This window comes from Crotalus tigris, unplaced genomic scaffold (genome assembly GCF_016545835.1).
Source record: "Crotalus tigris isolate CLP2741 ecotype Arizona unplaced genomic scaffold, ASM1654583v1 scf7180000024167.7108832, whole genome shotgun sequence".
Taxonomy (NCBI): domain Eukaryota; kingdom Metazoa; phylum Chordata; class Lepidosauria; order Squamata; family Viperidae; genus Crotalus; species Crotalus tigris.
The window spans coordinates 3,481,516-3,509,152 of record NW_024100417.1 but is presented as its reverse complement, the minus strand read 5'-3'; the positions used below and the strand labels follow the sequence as shown (position 1 = coordinate 3,509,152).

The 27,637-nt window shown below is 38.3% G+C and overlaps 1 protein-coding gene across 4 annotated transcripts; it reads left to right on the top strand.

Moving 5' to 3' along the window:
• Positions 1-27,087, top strand: LOC120298950 (potassium voltage-gated channel subfamily A member 3-like). 4 transcript variants are annotated; one of them, XM_039323221.1, is made up of 5 exons: positions 1-5,673; positions 8,470-8,543; positions 8,938-9,008; positions 9,188-9,241; positions 12,057-13,058. In XM_039323221.1, the coding sequence occupies exon 1, from the start codon at positions 2,186-2,188 to the stop codon at positions 4,001-4,003; it is 1,818 nt and encodes a 605-aa protein (XP_039179155.1). In that variant the 5' UTR covers positions 1-2,185; the 3' UTR covers positions 4,004-5,673; positions 8,470-8,543; positions 8,938-9,008; positions 9,188-9,241; positions 12,057-13,058. The 4 variants fall into 4 exon arrangements, with proteins under 4 accessions (XP_039179155.1, XP_039179151.1, XP_039179152.1 ...); XM_039323217.1 differs by lacking the exons at positions 9,188-9,241; positions 12,057-13,058 and adding an exon at positions 22,991-27,087; XM_039323218.1 differs by lacking the exons at positions 9,188-9,241; positions 12,057-13,058 and adding an exon at positions 15,594-15,652.
• Positions 27,088-27,637: the final 550 nt, after the last annotated feature.

Below are 27,637 nucleotides of genomic sequence, written 5' to 3'. Positions count from 1 at the left end.
AGCCCTGCCCCAGTAGCCTTTTAGAGTTCTTTAACATTCCAAGAAACTGAGGATAGCCTGTTATGACCCAATGCATTTTATTTATTTTAATTTTGATAACAATATATCTGCTGTATAAAGTCGTCAGCATCTTTCATCCAGCATTCTGTTCCCACTGGGGATATCACCTGGATATCCACCAGTTGAACATAATCTCAATATTTCCTGCCTGTTTATAGCAAGAGACCTTCAATTCTCATACTGGAGGTAATTTAGATTTATTCTGACCAATAGTAACTTCTAATATTATTTGCCATAAATGTGTCTAATCCCCTCTTAAAAATAGTCAAGGAGCAGCAATCATTATCTTGCAATAGGGATTTCCTGTTTTAAGTAAAATTAAAATTGAATTAACATAGTTTTGAATTTGTCTTGCTTTTCCCATTCTTCATGTTTCAATGTTATGAAAGAGAACCTTTCCTGATCCACTTTTTCCACGCTTGATATAATATATCTTGTTTCTTCTTATTTACCATTCCTTATTAAGCTAAAACATATCTGGTAGTCATGGATATCGTAATTTTTCTCCATGCTCTCAAATTAATAACTCTGCCAGCTATATAATTTTGCTTTTATCAGCAAGTTGTCACCAATTATAGAGATTAATCTAAAAAAGAGGAGAGGGCTGGGGGTGCTTATTTTTTCACCCCCAAAGTAGAGAAGATTTAAGGAAAACCAGACATTTATTACAAAGGCTTTAGGCAAAAACTCGCACTAAATGGCAGTTTCTAGACCATTTTGGCTGAAAGCTAAAAGGATAAGGGTTAGATCTGGTTAATACTTTCTCTGGTGACCAACAAGAAATTAGACAGAGAAAAGTCTAATAAAAGTACCCTGGAACAAGGCAATAGATTCTAAGACAGCTACACGATCACAGAAAATAGACCACAGAAAATAGACCGCAACTCAGGGGAGTCTTTACCTTTAAGACAAGTTATGCACTTGTTAATCATGAGTAAAACAGGATTCTGAATAAGCTGCCTAATGTATTTTTAGCCTATCTACAATTACAGTAATACAGACACTGTGTTTGGACCATAAATTAACTACGCAGCCTTGGTTCTTACAATAACATCGGACTAGAATATCTTTGGCTGTTCTATTCTGATTCAATGGATTGTGCAAACATAGCCAGACAGCAACCAACTCTCAATCTTTTTTCAATGAATCCACGAATCATTTAGCGATAATGGAACTCAGGATCAAAGTCAGTACCCCCACAAACCAAGATACTGATTGGAGGAAGCATAATTTTGTAACAGGTGGGAATGAAAGAGCAATGTGCTGGGAGAGAGTCTGCAGTGCAAGGCAGGTCCCCCTCCCATCCTCCAGACTGTGTGACCTTGCAAGGGTCATTGCCTGCCCACCCAGCTCTGACAAACCTTGCAAAGAAGCTGCCCCAGGACAACGCCTCATCGTCCTTGTCTCCAACCAGATCCTATTGTGTTACAGCCGTTGGGTAGCAAGCAGACTTGGGCTAAGCTTCTTTTAGAAGGCCATCCCGAGGAGGTGCGAACCTCTGTTACTCAACCACCCGTTGTTTTTCACGTCCCCTACATGGAAGGAAAGGGCGCGGGCTTTTGAGAAGCACCGAAGCTGATGCGCTGGAAGGGGACGCTTACCCAACGCGGTCCTGCGCGCCTATATTTGGAGGTAACCCTTTCTGGGCACCGAGACTCAGAGGGACTTACTGCAAAGTAAGGATTACAATCGCAGTCGCCGCCCACGGGATGGACTCTTGCATTCTTCCCTCTCTCGCCTGCTCTCTCAGTAACGTGTTGCTCCCTTGCTTTGACCTGTATAGCAGCCAAGCGGGTGCCCGCGCCGGGTCTCCCTAGCGCAGCAGGCTGCTTGCTCGGCGCTCTCACGAAGGAGAGACGGAGAAGGAGACCCCTCCTTCGTTCCAGAACAGAGCGCTCCCCTTGCTCGTCTCCTTCTCCTCGCTCCTACAGGAGGGCAACCGCGTGGGCGATGGCGGCGCCGACGGAGTGACTGGAAAGGCGGGAGAGGCGGCAGCCAGCCTGAGAGGATGTTTTGAGCCGGGCGGTGGCCGTGGAGCTGGGCGGGTCGCTCTGGCCGTCCGCCTGGGGTCTCGCTTGGGCGGCTGCCGGGGAAACAGGCTCCCCTCCGCGCTCTTGTTACATTTATGGACGAGCACCTGAGCCTTCTGCGCTCGCCGGCCGCCCCGTCTTCCTGCAAGCATTCGAGGGGCGGCGGCAGCAGCAGCAGCAGCAGCGTCGGCGGCGTCGTGGGAAGCAGCCACCATAACTTGGGCTACAGCGAGCAGCTCTTCCCCGAAGGCACGCTTTCCGCCCCTGAGGACGGGCAGGAAGAAGAGGAGGACGGGGACGAGGAGGAAGACGAGGACGGGGAGCTGGAGGGTGGCATGACTGTAGTGGGTGGAGAGGACCCTCTGATCGATGAAACCCAACATCCCCATGCCCTGCTGGGAGGGGAGCGCTATGACCACCCTCTTGCCCATACCCTGCCTCCCCACAGTCATCACCAAGTGGGCACCGGTGGAGAGGAGCACGAGTGTTGTGAGAGGGTCGTGATCAACATCTCAGGGCTACGCTTTGAGACCCAGCTCAAGACACTGGCCCAATTCCCAGAGACACTGCTGGGTGATCCCCGCAAGAGGATGCGCTACTTCGACCCTCTTCGCACCGAGTACTTTTTTGACCGCAATCGACCCAGCTTTGATGCCATCCTTTACTATTACCAATCTGGAGGACGTATCCGCCGCCCCGTTAATGTGCCCATTGATATCTTTTCAGAAGAAATACGTTTCTATCAGTTAGGTGAAGAGGCCATGGAAAAATTTCGAGAAGATGAAGGTTTCATCCGTGAGGAGCAGAGACCTCTACCTGAGAAGGAGTTTCAGCGCCAGGTGTGGCTTCTTTTCGAATACCCAGAGAGTTCCGGACCAGCTCGGGGCATTGCTATTGTGTCTGTTTTAGTCATCCTCATCTCCATTGTCATATTTTGTCTAGAAACCTTACCTGAGTTCAGAGATGACCGTGACTATGATAGTGCTGCAGGAACATTTGGGACTGGGAGTAGTCCTTTTATGACTGATGTTTTCACCAATACTTCTTCCCCAGCTACATCTATGGTGTCATCCTTCACTGACCCTTTTTTTGTGGTGGAGACTTTGTGCATTATCTGGTTCTCTTTTGAGCTGCTTGTCCGCTTTTTTGCTTGTCCCAGCAAGCCCACCTTCTCTAAGAACATTATGAACATAATTGACATTGTGGCCATTATACCTTACTTCATCACCTTGGGCACTGAACTGGCTGAGAGGCAGGGGAATGGACAGCAAGCAATGTCTCTGGCTATTCTCAGAGTCATCCGGCTAGTTAGAGTCTTCCGTATCTTCAAGCTCTCTCGGCACTCCAAAGGGCTGCAGATCTTGGGGCAAACTCTGAAGGCCAGTATGAGGGAACTGGGCTTGCTCATTTTTTTCCTTTTCATCGGTGTTATCCTCTTTTCTAGTGCTGTCTATTTTGCAGAAGCTGATGATCCCACTTCAAGTTTTAGCAGTATCCCTGATGCCTTTTGGTGGGCTGTGGTAACCATGACCACTGTGGGTTATGGTGACATGCATCCCGTCACTATTGGAGGCAAAATAGTAGGATCTCTCTGTGCCATCGCTGGTGTGCTAACTATTGCCTTGCCTGTTCCAGTCATTGTCTCCAACTTCAACTACTTTGACCACCGGGAAACAGAAGGGGAAGAACAAGCTCAGTACATGCACGTAGGAAGCTGCCAGCATCTCTCCTCCACTGAGGAGCTGAAGAAAGCTCGTAGTAATTCCACTCTCAGCAAGTCAGAGTATATGGTGATAGAAGAGGGAGGCATCAGCAACAGTGCATTCAAACAGGCTGCTTTTAAAACAAACAACTGCTCTGGCACAAACAATCCCAACTGCGTGACTATTAAAAAAATCTTTACGGATGTTTAAAACCTTTCGCACAGGTTGAAAGAAAATCACAGGAAGTCTGCGAAATCAGTATTTGTGAGGAACATGCATCATTGTCAGTCTTTGTGCTCTTGTTTAGTACATATACTTTTCTGGTCCTTCCTTTTGAAGATAAAATATTTTTTTAGAAGAACCAAGAACCAAGCAGATATTAAGAAAGAAGGTAGATAAGCTAACACAAGGAATGTGTTGTTGCTGCTCCCTTTGGAAACAGGTTTTTATTCTGCACAGTTTGTTTCAGGGCATTGAGATTTTAGTGAGAAACGTGTTTGTCTAATTTTTATAAAGAGCAGCTACACTGTTGATTTGCTTTTTTTTTACGTGTACACTTGTTGGATGGAAAGGAGTGGAGTATAAGGATAATGAAAGTAACTGTGCTTCAGTGAATGAGAAGAATAAGACATAAATGTCACAAACTATCTCACATTATAATAGGATGGCCACAATTGAAAATCTGATGTATGAGGTTTCAATCTTGATCTTTTTTTAAAAAATGTTAGGTTAGAGCCATGTGTATTCTGAATCCGCCCATGACATATGTCGTATCTCTTTAATACAACAAGGGAAACGCCTCCATTGTGATTTTGGATTTCTTTGATCCCTGAATTCCCAAAGAATTGCAACTTTGAATCTGAAGTGCTACCTGAGTATTGTAGTATTACTTCTTCCTACACAGTGAGACTGAACAATTGACCAACTGGATCATATCTTAATGATCTGAATATGATGAATTATTTAGTTTTTAGTAAATTTCTAACAGGCTTTTATTTTGATTGCAGCTTCAAAACCAAAAAGCAAAAGAGGTATTTCCATAAATGTTCAATGCATGTAAGATAATCACAAGAAGATTAAAGAAACAAACACACCTTGCAGCGGAAGTTACTAATTTGGATTTGAGCGGTACAGTTTCCATAGCAACTTTGGTTTCCTGGGAAACTCCCAAAGGTTGTCATAGCATCGGTTCTTTCCCTCCCTCAATCTTCTGCTGTTTCCATAGTAACCATTCCAGATGGTTCCAACTTCTGTGGTTCCACAGAAAAGCTGCTGCTCTGATAAATCACACACACACACACACACACAAACATGCACACAAATATACACAGCATTAATCCTTAAGAGATTTAGTTGTGGAAGTTAAGCATTATTCTGTATGTACCATTTCTAGATTGGCAAAATTTGAGATGGTTGCACATCATGAAAAAAAGAGTTAATATGATTTTTTTTAAAAAAACTATTTCACATTATAATATAATTAAACACCTGTTTGACCAAAAGCAAAGAATTTCTCCCCTGCCAATCTTCCACATCTCTTGCAATTTGATATCTGATGATTGAAACTTGGAATTAATTCTAAATGAGTTACCTGTACAACTGCATAGAAGGTTTAAAAAGATGGCATTGCCCTCTACCTTTAACAGAATAAATCATATAATATTGATTTAAAATAATTATTTATTGCATATGACCTAGTATTATGCAAAAAAACCCTCTTTTCAAAGCATGTACAGCACTGAAGATCAAGACCAAAACATTTATTACAAAAGGATGGTGATGAAGTGTTGGTTCAAAAATACTTAAAAGTCTTCTGGGAAATGTATATCCATCTTCTCTCAAGTACACATCTGCGGCTATGGAATATCAGACAGATACAGGTGAGCTGTTTGCTAATTCAAGGAGAATTACTCTCCCTAAGATAATGTGTGAAGATAACATCTTGTGATCAGTAAGAAAAATAATCATGGAATTAAAACAAAAGTCTTTTGTGAGTCTTTTATAGATGACATACAGCTTTATTTAATTTTAATAACCTAATCAGTTTTAAGGATTTTATTATAACACTCTCAATTCATTGATTTTAATCTCTCGCCTTTAGTTTTAGAAGCACAAAAGAACAATGTGTTGAAAGGTAGTTCTATTGGTTTAAGCACAAATAGCTTCTAGTATATCTGGTTTCAGAATATATTATTGGCTCTACATCTCTACTGAAGTCAAGTTTGATCTGCTATATTAGCCCCTGATGTTTCTTAATATTCCTTTCTGTAATGCATTATGATATTTAATGTTAGTTCTTATATCATTTTGTAGACTTAATTGCATGCTCTTGGAGGAAAAATGGAATTTGTATGTGTTGCTTCCATGCAGTATTTTATACCTACTTTTTTTTAAATCAAGAAATTCAGTTCACTGAACCGTGGCATTATATGGAGCTTTGTCATTTCTGCCAGATGATAATATCTGTAGGGTGTAGGGTCAGAGGAATAGGTCACTTTGTTTATGTGTCTATGAATTTCACATTTTTATATATCAGGTTTGACAGAGAAGATAAAGACAATAAGGAATGACTACTTTTTAATCATCATCATCATTCAAATTTGTTAAATGTATACTAAACACAGAACAAGAACGATTTAGGTAGGATCTATATTACATTAGTTGCATCCATATGCATACACCTGATATGAGCTTGGACAATTTCCCATGAATACCGTCCTCCACCATTCTGTTTTCTTTGTCTAAGTAAGTGTCCTGTTGCTCATTTAGCCAAAATAACATCATCAGGATGTGAGAAAGAGAAAGCACATTTGAAAAAGCCCATATTTAGAGAATTTTAAAAAAATACTTAAGGAAAAAACTATGGGGACAAACACCACACATTTTAAGGAAGACTGTTATTGGTAATCTCAGCTGACTATTGGGATGATAAAGTAAGATAATGAAGAGAGGGATGAATGATGTATTCTGGAAAGGATCATTGCTTGCTGATTAGAAACATGAACAGAAATATCCCATGCTTCATTTTGTGATAGGTTTAACCCATTACAATGTACTTTGAAGTTCTCTTTGTCCCCAAAGAAGGATCTACTATTTAGCAGAATTATGTATTAGTGTTCTTTGAATCTAGTTCATTATAATGAATAGGAACTATCAGTTCAAGTAATGGATAATGTACATTATTTTGGTTTCCCCCCTTTAATCCAAATATTGGGAGTGAGGCTGCTTTGTTTTTATTACTACTTAGGATACATGCATTGAATTCAGATAAAATGTAAGAACAGAGAACTGCTTTTATTGAAGGTTCTATCCAGAAATGAAACAGAAAAAGGTCATTTAAAAATAGCTCACTAAAATGGCTCCTCCTATTTTTTAGTAGGCAATATCTCTACAAAGATTGTGAGGTTGTTCAAGACAGATGTTCAATTTCCTTTTTGGTTTATTTCATGTTATTTTATTTTTAAATTCTCATTTTAATGCTAAATAATGAGTAATGAGCAATAGGTCTGTGTTTAATGGGAAGCTTGGTCAACTATTCCATTAGAATAGGATAAGGTTATCTTTAATCTGTTAATAATTGTGAAACCAATTACTCAGTGAAGCGGTGAATCCTTTTTCTCTGAATTGATTCAGATAGAGATTAGATTATTGGGGATGCTTTAATCTGGATTAAAGTTGACCTGAGACAGTGGTTGAACTTCATGGCCTAAATGCGTCCTAAATGAATTTGTACAATTTAATAATAAATCCAAAGAAAAGAATAGGATGCCACTTAATCCACCTTGCATTAGTGAAATGTCAGATTGGCAATTACGAAGAAGAGAAAATCAAGACGGAAATTTCAACTGCTTGGAGTCTACCACATGTTCAAGAGAGAAAACGAAGTATTTAGAAATAGGGGAAAGCAGACCTTAGGTTTATTAGTGTCCAAAGGATGGTGTAATCATGCATTCTCTGCGGAGAGAATGCCAAATCTCAGTGTTTATTAAATGGAAAAACTCATATAATTGTCTTTTTTCATGCCACCATCAAAGTCAATCATAGCATATACTGTAATTAAAAAGTACAGCTGAGGGTCATCAATATATTGCCAATCACAATCAGCATGATTGTGTTTAGCTCATGTAATACTTTCCCTCCATTTTTAATGCTGTAGTAAGAAATTGTTAGTTGCTTTCAATCAACCATAGCAATAAATTTTCCAAACTGTATTAGTTTTACATCCTAAATCATCTCTGATGTTTATCTGAGAAAAGAGTAAGGAGACAATTATTTCCCCTCTCTATAGCTATTCTAAAGAAATTAGTAATTCCTTCTTATGAGTGCATTTCCTAAAGAGTATAAAATCTATTTCAGATCTGTCTACATTATGTGCAATTTGGCATTTAGCCAGTAAATGTAACTTGCATATATCAAAACTAGCATGAAGCATTATCACTTTGTTGCCATGTCTAGAAATCAAGAACAAATATTTTTGTTTTGGTTTTGTTTAAACTAAGCCACTTTGAAGACTAGTTTTAAGGCCTAAAAGTGTCAAAGAAATATTATTGTAATTAAATAAAAAGATATTTCACTCATAGCATGCAGTGAATGCTATAAAAACAAGAAATACCCAACAATTAAGGAAAATAAGAAATTAAGGGCTGATAAACAACACTTTTTTTCCCCCCTCACAGCTTTTGCAGAATTTCCCAGCCTCAAGTTTTAACTCTACCTTTGCAAGTGGAACTGCAACAAAATACTTCACAAGGTAAGCAAGATACGGGACTTCATCAGAAAATTGTAAAGTATGCTTCGCTATACTGTATGACTCCTGCATCTCTTCCATCTTTCTTCTAATCAGACTCCCCCAAGAAAAGCCATGGCTGACTGGAGCAATAGATGCCCTACTTTTGTTTCCCCTTGTCCTTGCCATACAGTATTTACAAACTAATATCATAACCCTCCATCCCTCTGCTTCATTCCACTCATAGTGCAGGGACTCTGGAGACCAATGAACCACAGAGACGAGTACTATATCTAGACAAACCTCTAGGATCTGCTAGTGAAAGTAATGGAGAGCATTACCTCTTGTAAAAATTAGCCATTTGATTTTCCCTGTTGTCACTGCTGACCAACGTTCATTATGTATTCCTTTTTATCAGATGAGAGCCAAAGTAAATGGAGCAGAACAAATTGAAACTGCAGACAACAGTCCCTTCCTTGCAGCAGATGGGTGAGTATCATTGTAATGACTACACTGTCAACCTCAACAGGGGAAGCTCTAAACATAAGGAGCATTAAATGAAAGCACACCTTTTTCTCACTTTGGTCATTCACATCATTCTCTGGAGTTGCCACTTGCTTCTGTTCCCTCTTATTTATCACCACCTTCTGTTTTTCTTATCTCCACAGGCAACCAGGCAGCCATTCAATATTCACAGAGGCATAATATTATGCAGACCACCAGTAAGATTAGCAATGAGAAGTGGAAATTACCAATGGGAAGTCAACTATTTGCCTCTGTGGAGTTGCTGGTTTCACGTTCCCAGTGTTCATGTTTCCAGAGCAGTGTTTCTCAGCTTCAGCAACCTTAAGATGTGTGGTGTTCAACTCCCAGAATTTCCCACACAGAAGACTGGCTGGGGAATTCCAGGAATTGAAGACCATACATCTTAATGTTATTAAGTTTGAGAAATATTATTCTAGAGTAATATAATAGGTATAATGTAGCCTAGCATAGACATATGGTAATGAGGAATATTATATTTTTGATTTTATATCTCTTGTATTTAAAGGCATAGATCATGGGTGTCAAACTCGCAATGTCACGTGACATGTTGCAATGTATTGCAACTTTTTCCCCATTGCCGGCAATGAGGTGGGTGCAGTTTCGCCATGATGCATCTGGTCCATGGGCCAGCAGTTTGACCCCTGGCATAGATAGTCTACAGAGACTTAGGCATGGCCTCCCCGCCATTCTCCTATGTGTCAGTAACCATGGTCTTCATGATGTTTAATCAAAGCTGTGAAGCTTTGTTTTCAACTGTGCCTGTTTTCCCATAAAACATAGCAGAAAGAGAACAATTACCTTCCAGTTATTACTGTTATTTGTATGGATTGGAAAGACATATTAATCACAGGTTGGGTAATCTCATCAATAGCTGACAAATAAGTATTTATGTACACCCGTGGATTTGGCAAAATGAGAGACTGTGTGAACATGTAACTCTAATGTCTCAAATGCACATTTGGCTCTTCTGGGCCATTTCTGATCCTGGGACCATGATTGAATCTGAGCTTTTTGGCCATCTAAGTCTTTGCTACTTCATGTTGGCTTCATTGGGGAGTAGTACAGAGTATGGTACATGTCCAGGAGTCCTCTCTCTGCTAAAGATAATGGACTTTGTAATCATATACCTGGAGGGTGGAGGATAGGGGAAATGTAGCTCTTGGTATTGACCTGGATATCTTTTCCTTTCTAAAAGTATTAGTTCCTGTAGGATTTCCAAGATCCAAGGTATGATTTATGGAGGTCAGATTCATTTCTCTGTGAGGTGATTTTAAACCACATTTTGTGTTTCCCATTCCCTTCCACACTGAGCCAATGAGCAGCTTACATAAATTTCTGCTCTGCACTTTTTGTATTAGCATTCTTGTTTCATAAACATACACACATACCTACAGGTATTTATATAGCCCTTCATCTTTCCCTTGAGAAAGGATGAACTTCTTTCCAAAGAAATGTTTCCTGAATACTGAATCATTTCTCTTAAATACAGGTTTATAATATTATGGTGGCTTATGTAGGAAAAAGACCCTGTAACATCCTAACGCAGTGGTGGCGAACCTATGGCACAGGTGCCAGAGGCGGGGCACAGAGCCCTCTCTATAGGCACGTGCACTGTTGCCCCAGTCCTAGGCCTTCAGCTGGGTTTTATAAAACCTTTTCGCTTTAGGCCTCCACCGCCGTGTGGAAAAAAAAAAAGGTTCAATCAGTCAATTTCAACTTCTTGCGGGGAAAAAAAAGATCTTGCAAAGTTGGAATTGATTGATTGAACTTTTTAGTCCCACCCAGTCTGCTGTTACCACTGCAGCCATGTCCACCCAATGGACCCACACCCACCCAATGTGCCATACCCACCCGGCACCCGATGACGCATAAGTGGGTTTTGGTTTGCAGTTTGGGCACTCGGTCTCTAAAAGTTCACCATCACTGTCCTAATGTGTAAAGATTATACAGGGACTGAATGTTTGTCATTATGCAATCATTTGGTCAATCCTAGTTGCTGGTTTATTTCTGTTTACAAATGTTCAGATTTAATTTCAGAACAGATTCAGCTTATTATAATATTATGGGAAACGTATGTAGAATAGGCACTTTTATTGGTATTTTTCCATACATAAATAATGCGGAGCATTTTCCAATGACACAAGGATGCCTTTCAGTGCTGGTATATTTGCATGTTTTTCTTTAAGTATTGCTGTATTCACCAATAGTATTTGAACTTTCTGAACAAACTGTACTAAGTTTTATGCTTAGTTCTTAGTTCAAAATTGCATGAACAATGCATATATTAGAGACATTAGCACACAAAAGGAAAGCCTGTGCCAAATATGTTGAAGGAAAGATGTATATGATGACTTTGTTGTGGAAAAAGTGTATGAACATATATATGAATTTTCATGCTTTAAAAAACAGTCACACACAGACCATGCCCATTCCGGCTGCACAAAGGCAAAAAATGTCATGATACGTCACGTGATGTGATCAAGTTTGACACCTGTGGATTAGACTATCAACTTTCTCTGCATGTTCTCCATCTTCCAAGCTCCACCCAGAAACTTAACAAACTAAAATGTATGGAAATTTTTAGCCCTAGAACATTCTCAGAGCATCAGATTGGAAAAAATGACCTGAGACATCAGATCAAATAACAAGCAACTCATGGGATTCCTTGAGATTACATTAGTATGTTGCCTGTTCCTATTGTATTTAGGCGTATTAGCATCAGCAGGTCATTAGAGAAGGAGGAGAAAATGGTATGAATAGTTAATATGCTTCAGAACAGTGCAGACCACCCCACACTGTTTTGCATCTTATACTATAGCATAGTCATTTGTAAATGTACAGTAAAGAGATGTGATATGGGTGTAGGCAGAACCAAGAGAAACATCAGAGCTACTTACTCTTTTGAGTTAATCTTGCTTATTGTTAATTAGCCATTTTAATATCAGGTTTCTACATCTCATTGTTCTGTATCTCATTCATTCATTCATTCAGATATATTGACCACCCAACTCCAGTGCTGGAAATGAGGCAAAATAGATACTTTAAGGCTGAAATCCAGTTGACAGGCTGTTCAGTAGGTAAAAGTATACTCAGAACTGTATGAACACCACTCCTTCCGAACAACTTCTTTGCTAATTCCTTTTATTTTATGATGGTAATACGAGGAGGTGAATATAAATCTTTAGTTTATTAGAAGAATATGTTAAAATTTATTCAGCATAAGATCAAAGCTCATTGTACAATTTTTTTCCCCTTGCCAAACATTCAAGTATGAAAATCCCCTCCAGTCCTCATTTCATAGTTTTTTTTTTATGAATGGGGCCATGCTTTAGTATGACTTGTAACAGATGGGAAATTTTTGACTAAAGCTTGCCAGTGTGGTTCAGACTGCCTATATTTCTCATCTGTTCTTTCCTTCCTGTTTTGATCAGCAGGATCTAAAGATTGAATTGTTTGGAAAGTTGCAGAAAATAGAATAGGCTGTGCAACTCAGTGTTTTTTTAACGAACCAATCTTGTTTGTCTGTCTGTCTTTCCTGTTTTCCTGACTGTGGCTGGGTAATTGCATCATACTAAATTGTGTTTTTTTTAAACTAATAGTGGTTTATAATATGACTTACAAATTACAATTAAATGAGTTTGTAACACATTAAGCCATAAAAGAATTTGCTTCATTGTATTTTAGAACTGTCTTTCTAGCTGCACTAAAAAATGATTTTTTTTAAAAAAAACATCTTTTTCCCAGGAAAGTCAGGTTGCATATACAATGTGGTTCCTCCTCCTCCTCTGATTTATCCTGTCCTAACAATGTTGTGAGAAAGAGCAGCCCCAACCCCATCCTTGCCTTACCGCAGAACATTTATGCCCTCACAATGGATGCCAGCCTACTGCTGAAGCAAACTGAAATCAGGTCCAAGAAATTTGACTAGAAATTATTGTTTTGTATCATCATAATTTGTGTGGATGAGAAGGATCAAAGACATTGGCATCCTTCAGGTCTTCAGTTGGCCTACTGCTAGATTGTCCACTCCCATCTAGCCAAACCTCGGTGCGGGGGGGGGGGGAAGATTTCTGTGCCTCCATGGACATTTATTTCTTGGCTGTGAAAGAATAACTTTCCTTTCCTTTCCTTTCCTTTCCTTTCCTTTCCTTTCTTTTCCTTTCCCTTCCCTTCCTTTCCTTTCCTTTCCTGTCCTGTCCTGTCCTCTCCTCTCCTCTCCTCTCCTCCCTTCCCCTCCCCTCCCCTCCCCTTCCCTCCTCTCCCCTTAGAGCAGCCCCATTCCCATGCAAAGATAGCAACTTTCATCACCTTGTTTTCAAAATGCAGCAAGAGGAATTCTGTAGAGACAGTGATTTTTTTTTGAGAAGGGAATGAAAACACTTTGCTGGGAAAGGAGAAAATCTCAAGGGTTCCTAGAAACGTTGTTGGGCCAGGAACTTGGTCCAAGTGGTTTGAGCTCAGGATAAAATATGTATTTTTAGCATTTTCAACTCAGAAGAAAAAATACTAGTTTTGTTCCAAGCTTAAGATGAAATAGGGCTATTTCAAGTGCTGTTGTTTCAAGTCTTTTGAGAATCTTAAGTCCTGTAATAGGCTTTAAAAAAAATCAAGAAGCTGCAATTGGCTTAGTTTTTCAATTTTTCCACCCACATACCTACTAAAATAGCAAGGAAATGTTGTCTTGCCAAGACTATAGGTCATGACTACATGAAGGAAGGGGATGGTGAAGAACAGACATCAAACTTTTTCCCGATTGCTGGCAATGGGGTGGGCGCGATTTCCTCATGACGTGTCCGGCCCACAGGCTGGCAGTTTGACACCCCTGGTGAAGAAGAAGCTAACATTAAGCACATTTTTAAAGGCAATGATGGTGATGGACCCAGTCATTGCCCTGCCTGCATTCAACAGATTGCTGCATTTGTATCAGGTATAATTGTAGATGGCTGATTATGAATGTAAAAAATAGAGGGAGATTGCTATCCATTGGTTGCGTAATTGATTGAGTTGATGCTTTTGCATAGCTAGAATTCAGGGGTTGAGTAATGTGTGCATTGTATCCCCTGCTATGCTTTCTTTTCTACCTCAGGCACATGCAAAGATATGTGCATTGCACTGGGAGCTCTACACAAGTATTGTTAATAATGTTGATGAGATGTTCAAGGTGGAAATTGGAGTACAATATGCAAGGATTAAGTTCCTTTAATTTATTTGTTGAATGTGTGCATATTCTTGGTAATATTTCAGTGCATATTTCAGTCTGCCTGCTGAATGCAAATAACTTTTTTCTTAAGTTTGGTGTCTTTGGCAGATTGCTAAGTGCAGCAATGTGCATTATGTTTATGGATCAACAAAGGAGAGAAACTATCTTTTTGCTATTGCTCTTGACCTGGGCCAAATGGAATCATGCTATGTATTATTCTTGGATGAGTTTCTGTGAGTTTTTATAAAAAGGCAAATAGGGCAAATAAGTGTCTTTAAAGAATAGTCTGCATAGGTGATTTAAAAAAGAAATCAGTACACTGACTCAACTTTTTTGTAGGTTAGGTAGTAGGTAACAGTCAAAATGAACTACCACCTAATATACAGGGTAAAAAGGTAAAAAATTTTTTTCAATTTTTCAAACCTGTTGATTTCACTAGTAATGAATATTAACAAGAAGTATATGGCTGGAAGAGGCTCTCAGAACTGCAAAAGATATTTGACTGCTCAGATTGCATATAGACAGGAAATTCATCAACAGTAGCCCAATGTATTTATTTCCAAATAAAATTTGTAATATAAAACTTCTACAGTTAACTCTAAATACTATTTAAATTTTTATACACTTCACAATTATAATTGTATAATAATACAGAAGCTTTTAAAGAGCTATTGTATAATTTCTCCAATGCTATTGTTTAATTTATTCATACATTTGGGATGCAGATTTATAACTTTAATTGTTCACTTTCTGAACAAAAAAGGTAATTTATTCATATATCTATACACACACAAACATACATGTCTATATATGCTCTAGTTCAAAATTCAGCTGCCCAGCCTAGATTTCAGGTCAGTTGAGATGGGGAAACCTATCACAAATAGTACTTTAGTTTATGTGATTGTTCCGAAGCATTACAATTTCCATCCTTTTTTTAATTTTCTCAGTTTCTTGGTGCTTTTTCTCTTGAGTGTTGATGCTTTATTCAATTCACTTGGCAGTCCTCTCTTTTTAGGGAACCATCTCTGATTCTCAATCTTCATTCGGATCCTTTCACACCTGCTGCATAAGATGAAATCTGTCAGAATGAGACATTCTACCTCTGCTTCTGGTTCTGACTGGGTTATGTCCTCGATTTTTCATATATATTCATTATACTGTAGCATAAACATACATAATAACACTGATAACAATACAATGATAAAAGCCCTGAAGATTTATTAAAGACCAGCTATCTTTCTCTTAAACGTATTGTTGGCTCTTCTAGATTAAAGCAATTTCAGGGTAATGGAAACAGATACATATAATATTCTGCTATGTTTAAACAGAAACAGAGTTGGAAGCAACCTTAGAGGTCTTCTAGTCCAACCCCCTGCTCATGCAAGAGACCCTATATCATTTCTGACAAGTGGCTGTCCAGTCTCTTCTTAAAAGTCTCCAGTGATGGGACACCCACAACTTCTGAAGGCAAGCTGTTCCACTGGTTAATTGTTTTCACTGTTAAGAAAATTGTCTTTAGTCCTAGGTTGCTTCTCTTGTTGATTAATTGCCATCCATTTTTCTTGTCTTACCTTCTGTTACTTTGGAAAATAGGCTGACCTCTTCTTCTTTGAGGTAGGCCTCAAATATTGGAACACCGCTATTGTGTCACCCCTAGTCCTTCTTTTCACTAGACTAGCCATGCCCAGTTCCTGCAACTGTTCTTCATATATTATGCTTCTCAGATTCTAGGCTAGTTCTAGATTAGACAACATGCAAAGTAAATGGTGGAAGAAGTTTGCATTGATTGATAACCAAGAGTTTAACCACTAATTGAGCATGTAATTGTGATCCAGATCAGATCAGGTTTCCATGCATGTTTTTCTCTAATGTAAAAGTGGCCAACTTAGCAAAAGATGAATAGTATATAAATAGTATGCCTCTAAAGGGCAGATATTTGCTTACATTTCAGGCAAAGGTATTTTACAACTTGCTTGGAGATGACAGGGACATTTTATGGTTAATATCATTTTAATATAGTTTACTTGTTTACAATGTGCGTGTTTATATACTTACACAGTGTGTGCTGTATTTCACCTATACAAGGTATTTTGTACTGTAAAGATGACATTATCAGATTTGATGAGATATAGCGATAATGCGGGTCCCCTGAATATGTTGGAGTCAGGCTTGGAAACAGTGCATTGTGAAACAGTGAAGTAGCTGTCTTTCTAAGAGGCAGAGGATTATAATTTTGCAAAGCAGCTTTGATGGTGCTTCACTTTAGGCATCATCAAAATGAACCACCACTCTGAAGCTTTACATTATTCCTGTAGTTCCCCCGCACCCATCTCTCCCTATCGCACACATCTAACCATGTACATATTACAGTACTGGTAACAAGAGAAACAGCTGCAGTTTCTTTATTCACTGATAGATGGTGCTATAACAATTAGTGCTGGTAATCTAATTTCAGATTGCAAGAAGAGGAAAGGAAAGCCAAAAAAAGGGGAAAGGGGATACTATATTTATTTAATTTATTTGTATGATTTATATAGCCATTCATTTCATACATGACTCTGGGTGGTTTATGCAGATTAAAACAGAAACCTTATCATATGTAGTACTTGGTCCCTAAGGAGAAACACCCCCCCCCCTTAGAAAAAGTACATTATAAACAACAGAGCTTGTCCACTCACTTGACACACCTGGGGAAGCAGCCAAGTCTTTGGTGCCTTGCAAAAGTCTAATCCATACAAAGAGGAAAAGGGATGCCTGGACACTGAGATGCTGTACTTTTTTAGATTTTTTATTTTTGAAGGTTTAAAAGCAAATTAAAAGTGCTACACAGGTAATGGTAGCAAGTGTAGAGTTTGAAGTAGGGAGGGGTAGGCAGGGATTGGAGCAAGACTGCTTGGGGAGGCTAGAAAGAGTTAGGAAAAGTGGAGGAAAAAAAGGATGGTAACTCTGGAAAAGCAGGAAACTAACAGGGAAGGGAAGTACAATTGAAAACAGGTGGGAAGTCTAATGATGGGTTGGCTGGCAGGGAGAGAAATTGGAATTAGCTTTTGGGACCATATCTTATATGCAGTGGGCAGATGCACTTTACTTAGGCCAAAATTACCTGCTGGACCATCTGCTCCTATACAATCTGCTATTACTATTGTGTCTTCCATAAGGAATCCTTTGCAACCTCTTATACAGTTTTCAGTTACATTTATGCTACTGTTTGTATACACACAAACACTGTAAGTCATTAAGAACTTCTTGAGAGTTGGTAGCATATACATTTCTAAATAAATACATTTCAAAGTAAACTATCAACTTTCTCTCTAGCAGTTTTTTAGTCCAGTTCCCTCCCTAACTAGGTGCTTTTTGAAAAGGAGGCAGAAAAAGAAAGAAAGAAAAAGTAAATAAATCTATTACTATTGCAAATTCTCGCACAATTTATGGTTAGAGACAGATCAACTATAGAAGTTGTTTAGACTGATGTGCTAGCACAGGTGACTGGATTTCAGTTTAGACTTAGTTGTTCCAATGAATCAGAAGAAAATGACAATTCCTAACTGTTCTCTTCGTGATATCTCCCATCATAATGTGCCACAATTGCTGTTGCATACTGTTACTTTCCCTATTTCTCACTTGGACCCTAAATTGAGACAGAGGAAAACATGAGCATTGGTAGCATAAATAAAGTTTGTATGATAAAAACTGGAATTTTCCAAGTTGGGTTTAATTCCATCCAAACTATGCAGTCCTGTTTGAACTAGGAGAGTTGGTAGGTCTCCAGCTCCTTTGCAAGAAAAGATTACAGTAGTTGTTGAGGTGGTTTAATGTGTAGACAAGCATGTGTAAAGTGGAACATGATTAAAGAATATAAAATGTGTGTAGTATGAAAGCAATAAGTAGGCATTTGGATGTTTTTCTTTTTCACTTGCAATGTTAGAACTTCTTTGATGATGTGAAAGCGTAGGATATTCAATGGTCAATCTGGAATTACTATGAAATAATAAATAATAAATACATAAAACTTGAAACTGGAAGATGTGATATTTTAATAGGGGACAAGACATTAACAGAAGATAACACTTCCTATCACAATTTATTGTGTTGTTTTTATGCTACTTCCAGAGTCGGAGGTAGCAGGCATCTGAGCACTGGTTGCTAGGAATAACAACAGCAAGAATATCTATATAGACCCGTTGTACTGTTCTAGTTCTTAGATGGAATGTTTAGAACAGGTTCAGAGAAAGAAGGGCTTTGAATATAGTCATAAGAAAGACAACACAGTGAAGAAACATGGAAGGAATTGAGGATATTTAGCCTGGTGAAGACAGGGAGAAAGGGGATTGATAAATGCTATTGACCAAAATTATTCCCTGCTCCCCCAGAGAGAGCAGTTTTCAGAGGGGAACAAGGGCGATTAGGGTGACATAAACAACATTTTACTGTTGTGATACAAGCCCCATGCCTGATCTACATGAGGAGTAATGTCATTCTGACAAAAGTAGAAGGACTTTGTAGATGCCACTGCTCAGAGATCAGGATTAAATCTCTTCTGTAACGGACACCATTGCTTTAGCTATCTGGCAATTAAAACTTTTCTCAGAATGGGTCTTTCCCCTACAGATCTTCAAGCAGAAGCTGAACATCTCTGCAATGAGAGGGATGTGTGTGCGCTAATTCTGGATTTCCCACACTGAGCTGAAGTTTAGATTGAATAGCCTGGAAGATACTTCTAGTTTAGATTCTATGAAGTGTTGCCAGTAATGGAAAAAAAAATATAAGACTTATGCAAATATTTAAAAACCCAGAACTGTCATGTATATAGATATTGAAATTTTGTTAGAAAAATGAATGAATGAATACTTTATTTGGACAAGTGTGATTAGACACACAAGGAATTTCTGTACGTTGCAGAAGCTCTCAGTGTACATGCAAAGCAACAGAGTAACAATAATCATAATAATGATATCAATAAGAGGGACTAGTAGAGGAAATGAGAAGGATAATAATAATTCAGCCATACAACATGGGTAAGTATACTTAGACATAAGACAATATTGTGAGTTTTAGGTGTTCAGCAGTGTGATGGGAGAAGTTGAAACAGTTTATGTCCAGGATGTGAGGCGTTTGTAGATATTTTCTCAGCCCCCCTGTTAACCCACACAATATACAGGTCTTCTATGGCAGGGCTTTTCAACTGGTGGTACATTGGCACATGGCAGATGGTACGCAGCCATGCCCAGCCTAGCCAAGTCTAGCAGGGGGAGGGAATGAGCCAAAGCGGCGCAGCACAGGGCTTGCCGTGAGAAAGTGCTCAGGAGCTGCAGGGTTGCTGGGCCAAGAGAAAGGCCCCAGGATCGGCACTTCTGGCTCACCTGGAAGAGAAAAGAGGAGGGGGCAGAGACAAGAAGGGATATAAAAGGAGGCAGTTTTGGCGGGAGAGGGAGAGAAAAAAAAGATACAGCCATGGGAGGAGGAAGAGTCAGCTGGAGCTGCACCGAAGGGAAAAAGAAGAGGAGGGGCAAGAGAGGAGAGGATAAAAAACAGGCTGGCTGGCAGCCATCCATGCCTGGCGCACACATAGCTGTCAGAAACAAACAGGCATGAAACACAGCTGGGAAAGGGTCGCCCTCTGGGAGGAATGAAGAAAGGCAGCATCCCCTGAAGGAGACTAGCAAATGACCCTCGCCCACTTCACACACCCATGAACTCAGGGGGAGGGGACAACCTGAGCAGCATGAGAGTCCACCTTACCTGTGCTACGCCACCCAGACACCAGCCTGCCCAGTTTCGGCAGGCAGCAGTGTGCTTTCCACTGTGCAAAGAGGCCAGTGAGAAGCCAAACTTGCCTGGGCACACGCAGAGGCGGACACCGCACAGGACCTAGCATCCTGGGTGAAAGGGAAGCACTCAGAATGCCATCAGCCTGCAGGGCAAAACAGTCACCCAGGACGCCAGGCACCATGCGCTTGCCGCCTCCTCTGCATCTCATCAGCTTCGCCTCACCTGGCCCAGTCTTTCCGCACAATGAGGAGAGCGCAGCGCTAACTACTGAAACTAGAAGGAAGGGACAGGCAATGAGAGGGAGGGAGGGAGGGAAAGGAAGGAAGGGACAATGAATTAAAATGAATAAACTATGAATTTTGCTGGTGAAATTTAAAACTATGTGAAGTCAGCAAAGTTGCTTAATTATATCTAAAATCTTATTTTGTTTTGTGGAATGATGAGTACAAATTTATAGAGAGAAAGATAATTAAGAAAAATTACACATAGATGAATAAGACTTTTGGAACTCCAAAATTCCTCAAGTTGAACAATATCATTACCTGCATTATGGACAGTACTTGAATTACCATTCATTTAGTGACCATAGTAACAATGGCACTGAAAAATGACATTACTGTTTTTCAAACTTATGACCATTGCAGCATCTCCATTGTCATGTGATCAAAATTAGAATATCATATTTATGATGGTGGTAGTGTGTCAGAGTTATGTGATCACCATTTTCGACCTGACAAGTAAAGTGAATGGAGAAGCCAGATTCACTTTACAACTGTGTTACTCACTTAACTGCAGTGATTCACAACAACTGTGACAAGTAAGGTCATAAAATGGGGCAAAACTCATTTAACAACTGTCTTGCTTAGCAACAGAAATTTTGGGCTCAATTGTGGTCATAAGTCGAGGACTACTTATATACAGCTTATTTGCATTCATTTGAATGCTTAATGTCAGCTTTTTTTTGTTTACCCATTTTTTTAAATTGGGCAATTAAGTAAAGTCAAATACTTTTAGATTTTTTTAAGTATATATTGCTAAATTATAATCTTTCTCAAATGATATCACATTGTGATAGAAGATCAGGATTACAATCATAGGTTTTTCAGAGAATTAAAATCTCTTTTTACACTGGATACATTTTCCTAGTTTCTACTTTTTTTTAAAAAATGTGAAATTTTGTGAGATTTTGTTTATCTCTTGTGAGATTGATTTGTTTCCCAAAGAAGTGTTGAAACTTCTAGTCACACAGTTCCATACTAAGCAATCAAGAGGTGACATTATAGAAATTATTTTGCTTTTCCTTCATTTCCTCCACACGCTGAAACTAGGGGAGAAGAATTGAGATGAGATGCTTCCTGGAAGATAGATGATTGCAGCAGTATATCCCAAAAGCCAGACTGGCAGAAGACTTCTGGGAAAGGGGGTTTCATATATTTCATACATATACCCTATGTTCTTCACCTTCCTTTATCAAATGTACTAAATTATCCTTGCATCAATAACCATTTCTTTGGTTCTAGTTGACTTTCTTAAATGGAAGAATTATAGTGCATGGTAATCCTCTGTGTTCTCAGTCTCTCCACAAAATCTCATTTTCTTCTGACTAAGAGTGAGAAACGACAAACAATCCAATTGTCTTTTTGCATGGTTTTCATTATAACTGACTTCATGTGGTAAATCTCAAAACTGAGGAAATGAGCTGCAGAAGAAGTTATGGGCAGCATATGAAATTTAGAGATCTACTGCTCTTTTGTGAATGCCAGGCTTACTGAACCTGAAAGTTCACAGGCTTCCCTTTAGACCAGGGGTGTCAAACTCGCAACGTCACGTGACGTATTGCGACATTTTTTCCATTGCTAGCAACGGAGTGGGCGTGGTTTCACCATGATGCATCTGGCCCATGGGCTGGTAGTTTGACACCTCCTCTTTAGACTGATAAGAGTTTAACATGGGGACAGTGCAAGTATTGATTTCCCTTGATAGAAATGGTGGTATGTATAAGAATAGATTGCCTTACGATACCAATGGAGAAAAAAAAAAAAAATGATGTTGAATTTGTACAGGTTGCATCACTCTCCACATTCATGGCAGTTGTTGGTTATTCTGGATATATGTGAGGTGCAGGGAAAAATTACACATTCTGATGTTCATATGAAAAGATGCAGAAAACCGAGAGGAAATTTATTTCACTTGATTGAAAATAACCAAAGATTTGATCTTGATCTACCACAATCCTGCTTAATAGTTCTGAATATTTAGGTTATGTAAGAACACAGAAGAAACTACAAACAACATTACATGCCTCCTCCTTACATTTTAATTTTAAATGCTGCTTGAATTATGTTAGCGGGATAACTTCTGCTTGATTGCAGCACATTTGGGAATGTTTTGCAATAACTCAGACCAGCCTATATCAACCTTTGGATGTATTAGCTAGATTTATCTCACCCGAGCCTCTGTGGTTGCTGGACTAACCTAGACAGTAAGATATATATGAAAAGGAAACAACATGTTAAGAATGCAGTTTGTTTGTGTATGAATTGACTTTTAAAAGGCAGAAATTTGATCTTAGCATTTGTATCCCTTTACAGAAAATGTTCCTGCTTTAAAAACTGATGTGGGGGCTGCAAAGCAAAGAAAATAATATTGCTTACTTGGAGTCTGTAAAATATTTTCTGCATACATAATAAATATATTTGTGCCATCACAATTGAATGGCAGTAAAATGATGTTAATACACAAATGGCACATATTTCAAGATCTTTGCATGAGTGACCTGCATCATATAGCACTGAATTTAGATGTGCCAATTTTTATTTTTTCATTTTAAAGCATGAAAATGTAATTATTCTGTATCACAATAATTATGCAAAGGGATTTTGTTCTGCCTTTACAAATGTGTCATCGTTCAGTGCTTGAATATATAATAAATGCTCTAATTTATTCTACTCAACAGATAACAGAAGATGGCTCAGTAAGTGCTACAGAACCCCATCAACCTTTAAACTATTTATAAAAAAAAGAATCAAAGACATCAGGAAGAAGTAACTAATTATACTATAGCATCATGGACAGAACTGAAGGATGGTCCTCCCTCTTATGCTAATAGTTAGCTCTGACTTTGTGTTTTGACAAGCGTATTGTACAGAAAAGAACATCTTTTATGTTGTAACAGAAACCAAATGAAATATTACAAATAAGATCACAGCTAAGGAAAAGGTGTTTATTTGTTTGGATGGTATATCTGCCTTTTCATGCAAGCTTTGGTAACTGGAAATTTAGTACAGGTAGTCCTCGACTTACGACCACAATTGAGCCCAAAATTTCTGTTATTAATTGAGACATTTGTTAAGTGAATTTTGTCCCATTTTATGACATTTCTCGCCACAGTTGTTAAGTAAATTACTGAAATTGATAAATTAGTAACCTAGTTGTTAAGTGAATCTGGCTTCCCCCTTTGACTTCGCATGACTTAGAGCATTTATTATATATTCAGAAGTTTGCAAAAAGGGGATCACGTGATCCCGGGACACTGCAACCGTCATAAATATAAATCGGTTGCCAAGCCTCTGAATTTTGATCATGTGATCATGGGGCTGGTGCAAAGGTTTTAACTGAAAAACAGTCATACATCACTTTTTTCAGTGCTGTTGTAACTTTGAACTGTCACTAAATGAAGTGTTGTGAGTTGAGGACTACCTGTATACATTAAACAGCTAATAAGCATTCCATATGCATTGACTGTTTTATACCAATTTATTTTAGGCTATACAGTAATCTGAAATGAATCATCATTCTGTGTTATTTTTAATGATTTTTTGTTCATGTAACTGTTATTTATAAAGTGATATATTTGTTATAAAAAGATTTACTGATTATTTTAGTCTTTGTATACAAGGAGAAATGATAGTTAAATGAATCCCCAAAGGAATTTGAACAATAAGCTCAAAAATGTGTGCCTTGTTTTAAAGCCTTTATTTAAATAAGGAAACCAAAATGTCAACAGTCATGTATGTATTCATGGCTAGACTTAGCTGGAATCACCTTTTTCTTAAAAATACGTATTTCTTCCTAGATGGTGTAGTGTCCATGCAGTTTACTGCAGGTTTACTGAAAAGTTAATCCTATTTTGTTCAGTGGGAAAAAGGCCAGTTCCTCAATAATGACCTTCTGGAATCCCCCAGTCTCGTACTGAGGTAACATAAAGCTTGTCCTCGTTCCTCTTATTTTGACAAAATAATGCCTGGATAATTGTAGAAGACACTATCCCTAGGTAGAAAAAGGTTAAGAGAACTTGGGAAATTGCTTAACCTCCTTAGATTTATCATCAGTTCAAGAAGGATCAAGGGCACTTTGTTAAATCACAGTCTAAATTTCAAGAGTGACTTTCAGGATTATATCTTACTGGTTGCTATAATGAAAATGAACTCCATTAGCAATTACTAAATGTTTTCAGTGATAACATATGGCTATGGTCAGCTGAGCCGTAGTTGAATAAAAGCTTCATTGAAACAAGCAGAGCCTGGTGCATTGCGGCTGAAAGGAGAAGGAGCAAAGCCACAGAGATTTGCTTATCTTGCTATAGCATTATTTAAGGCATAACTAGGTAACCTTTTATAGGTAGATGGGTTTGTTTGTTTGTTTTTGCAAGGTGTACTTTCTGATGGATGGTTCTTAGCATTCCCAATCAATTAGTTGTAGTTATCTTTCCTCTGTAATCATTTTTCTGTAGTTAATTTTAAAAAAAAATGGAAAGGAGAAGGAAGACATGGGAGGAATGTAAATGACTTCATAAAATGCCATAAATAAGATACTGTGATTATATAATGAGATATTCATTCAAAAGCACCATTTATTCTAGCCTGCAATGCTGATTTATAAGTGGAAATAATGGGATGCGCCACAGGAATATATTGAGCAAGTAAGAGCAAAACACTATACGGTTGAAGTGTTCCAATAATAGAGGTTGGAATCGACATTTTGTGTATCCAATTTCTGGGTATATTTTTGGTACACTTAGAATAATTTGTTTTAACACTGGAATATTTCAGTCATGACATTTTTTTTGCACGTTTCTTAACTAAGGTGAAAGTAGCAATAGCAATAGCACTTAGACTTATATACTGCTTCACAGTACTTTACAGCCCTCTCTAAGCAGTTTACAGAGTGAGCATATTGCCCCCAATAGTCTGGGTCTGGAGAGAGAGTAGCAATGAAAGGAAATATTGTTGAGGGGACGTGTGTGTTCTATTTTGTTTGGTCTAGTTCCTTTGTCTTTGGATCTTTCCAAATGATAATTTAATAAGAGAACCCAGAGTTCTCTTATCAAAGCCTAATGTCCCCATATACCTGATGTCAAATAGGCTGACCTTCTTCCCACCCTGGAGTAGAAAAAAGGGGGTGGATTTGCTGCCTAGCAAGGTGCATAACCATTAAAATGGTGAGATATGTCTGCTATTAATGAGGCAATTAAGTAGAGGAGAGAGTCCATCAAAAAAAGTATGTGAAACATTTAAAGATCACAACTAGTCTAGGACAGAATATGAGAAATCTAAGCTTCCACTACGAATAGCATACTCACTATGTATTACAGGCAGTCCTCAACATACAATCATTTGAAGTTACAGCAACACTGAAAAAAATGACTTATGATTTGTCCTCATTCTTTCAAATGTTCAGCATCCCCTATGGTCACAATCAAAATTCAGGAGCTTGGCAACTGGCATGTATTCACAATGGTTGCAGCATCCTGAGGATTGTCATGTGACTGTCATTTGTAACCTTCCCAGGAGGTAACAATCAAAGCAAATAGGGGAAACTGCACTGGTTTAACAACCATATGATTTGTTTAATGACTGTAAGAAAAAAGATTGTCAGGCATGACTTAACAATGACATCACTTAGCAGCAGAAGTTCCAGTGAGCATACATTGAGGGCTACATGTAGTATCATTTTACTATATAAAATTCATATTATTAATAACCCTGTTGCAAATATCAACAAAATCTATTAATGTAATATCGATCATTAAATAAAGGAAGAGATCCTGTAAAAAAAGCAGCTGACAGAACATGGTGCGCAAACAGATTCTCAGTCATTACTCTATTTATTAGAATATTTATGCAACTCTTTTCAGCAAATATCACTAAAGTATTTAGGTAACAAATCAAACAAAACCAACTAAAGCCACATATAACAAAAACTTCAAAAGAATGAAAATAGTAAAGCGAGGTTTCTCAACCTTAGCAACTTCAAGATACACGGACTTCAACTTCTGGAGGTTGAAGTCCACATATTTTAATGTTTCTGAGGTTCAGAATCAATGTGCTAAAGCACTATTAAAACCACTACTAGCAAGAGATACATAATTTCACTTCTGGAAAGCTAAGAGAGTTGCAATGAACCATTGCATTCCACAGTGCCTCAGGTAATGCAGAATAAAATAATTTCCCATGTTCCCAATAACCACAACTGTCTGCCCAAGGGGCCTTTTTTTTTTTTTTTTTTGCAGATCTTAACAATGAGGTAGGTGTTTAAAGAAAAGTTGATCCTTTAGCCAGCCTCTCTAACTTTAAAGTGGGAGTTGCTGCACCCAATTACAAAATAATTTAAAACTTTTTAAAAACTAAAATGTCATCTCATAAGATAACTGATTTTTTTTATATACGATTGTGCAAGATTTCAAATGACTACATGAAATCTGGTAAGAGTTTGATGTATTACTCAGTCTGCCACTTTTTTTTTGGTATCAGCACTGTCCATTGAAAATTGCTTGCATCATCATATAAAATTATAGAAAAATAAAATTCACCCAAACCAAGACTGAACAATAAGTGTTTAACATCATGATTGTCATATTCAGTAAAAGCCCTAACATGTACAGTGGTATGATTTTTAGTACTCCATCTTCCAATCTTATACCAAAAGTAAAAATTCATGAGACAGATTGGGATGACGGATGGATCCAAAGTTATCTAATGACAATTCACAATTGAGTATGGATTCAAATCAAGGTCTCCCTAGTCCTAACTTGTATACCAAGGGTCTTCAAACTTGGCCCTTTTATGACTTGTGGACTTCAACTCCCAGAATTCCTCAGTCAGCATGCCTGGCTGAGGAATTCTGGGAGTTGAAGTCCACAAATCATAAAAGGGCCAAGTTTGAAGATTCCTGATGTGTACAATGCTTAGTTACTCTTTTATAAAGCAGTGTGGTAAAATGATAAATGAATCTGATTTATGAAGCAGGCAACAGGTATTATTTGCTCATTTAGAGTCCTTTTATATGTCAGTAGGACACACATGAAATCCTAAATAACATTCAGTGGCACAGATAAGCAAATCGTTCAGCTAATCTGAAAGGGTGAATACTTTTTCACAAACTTATGAATGTTTCTCTTTCTGTTTTTAAATCTCTGCAAACCCCTTGGTTTTAGTTCATTTTCTGGAGCCCATATTTCCTAACTGTCATGGAAATTCTGTTTCTTTATACTATATTTAAGTACTGTTTTCATAATTCTTGACCATCAGGAATACTGGTTGTAAATGTTGAACTTGTCCAGAATCCCTGGAAGACTAGATTGGTTTATAGCATTCAGTCCAAC

Bases quoted from the DNA above. Each gene is read 5' to 3' on its own strand.
- LOC120298950 (XM_039323217.1), top strand. From the start codon at position 2,186: ATGGACGAGCACCTGAGCCTTCTGCGCTCGCCGGCCGCCCCGTCTTCC.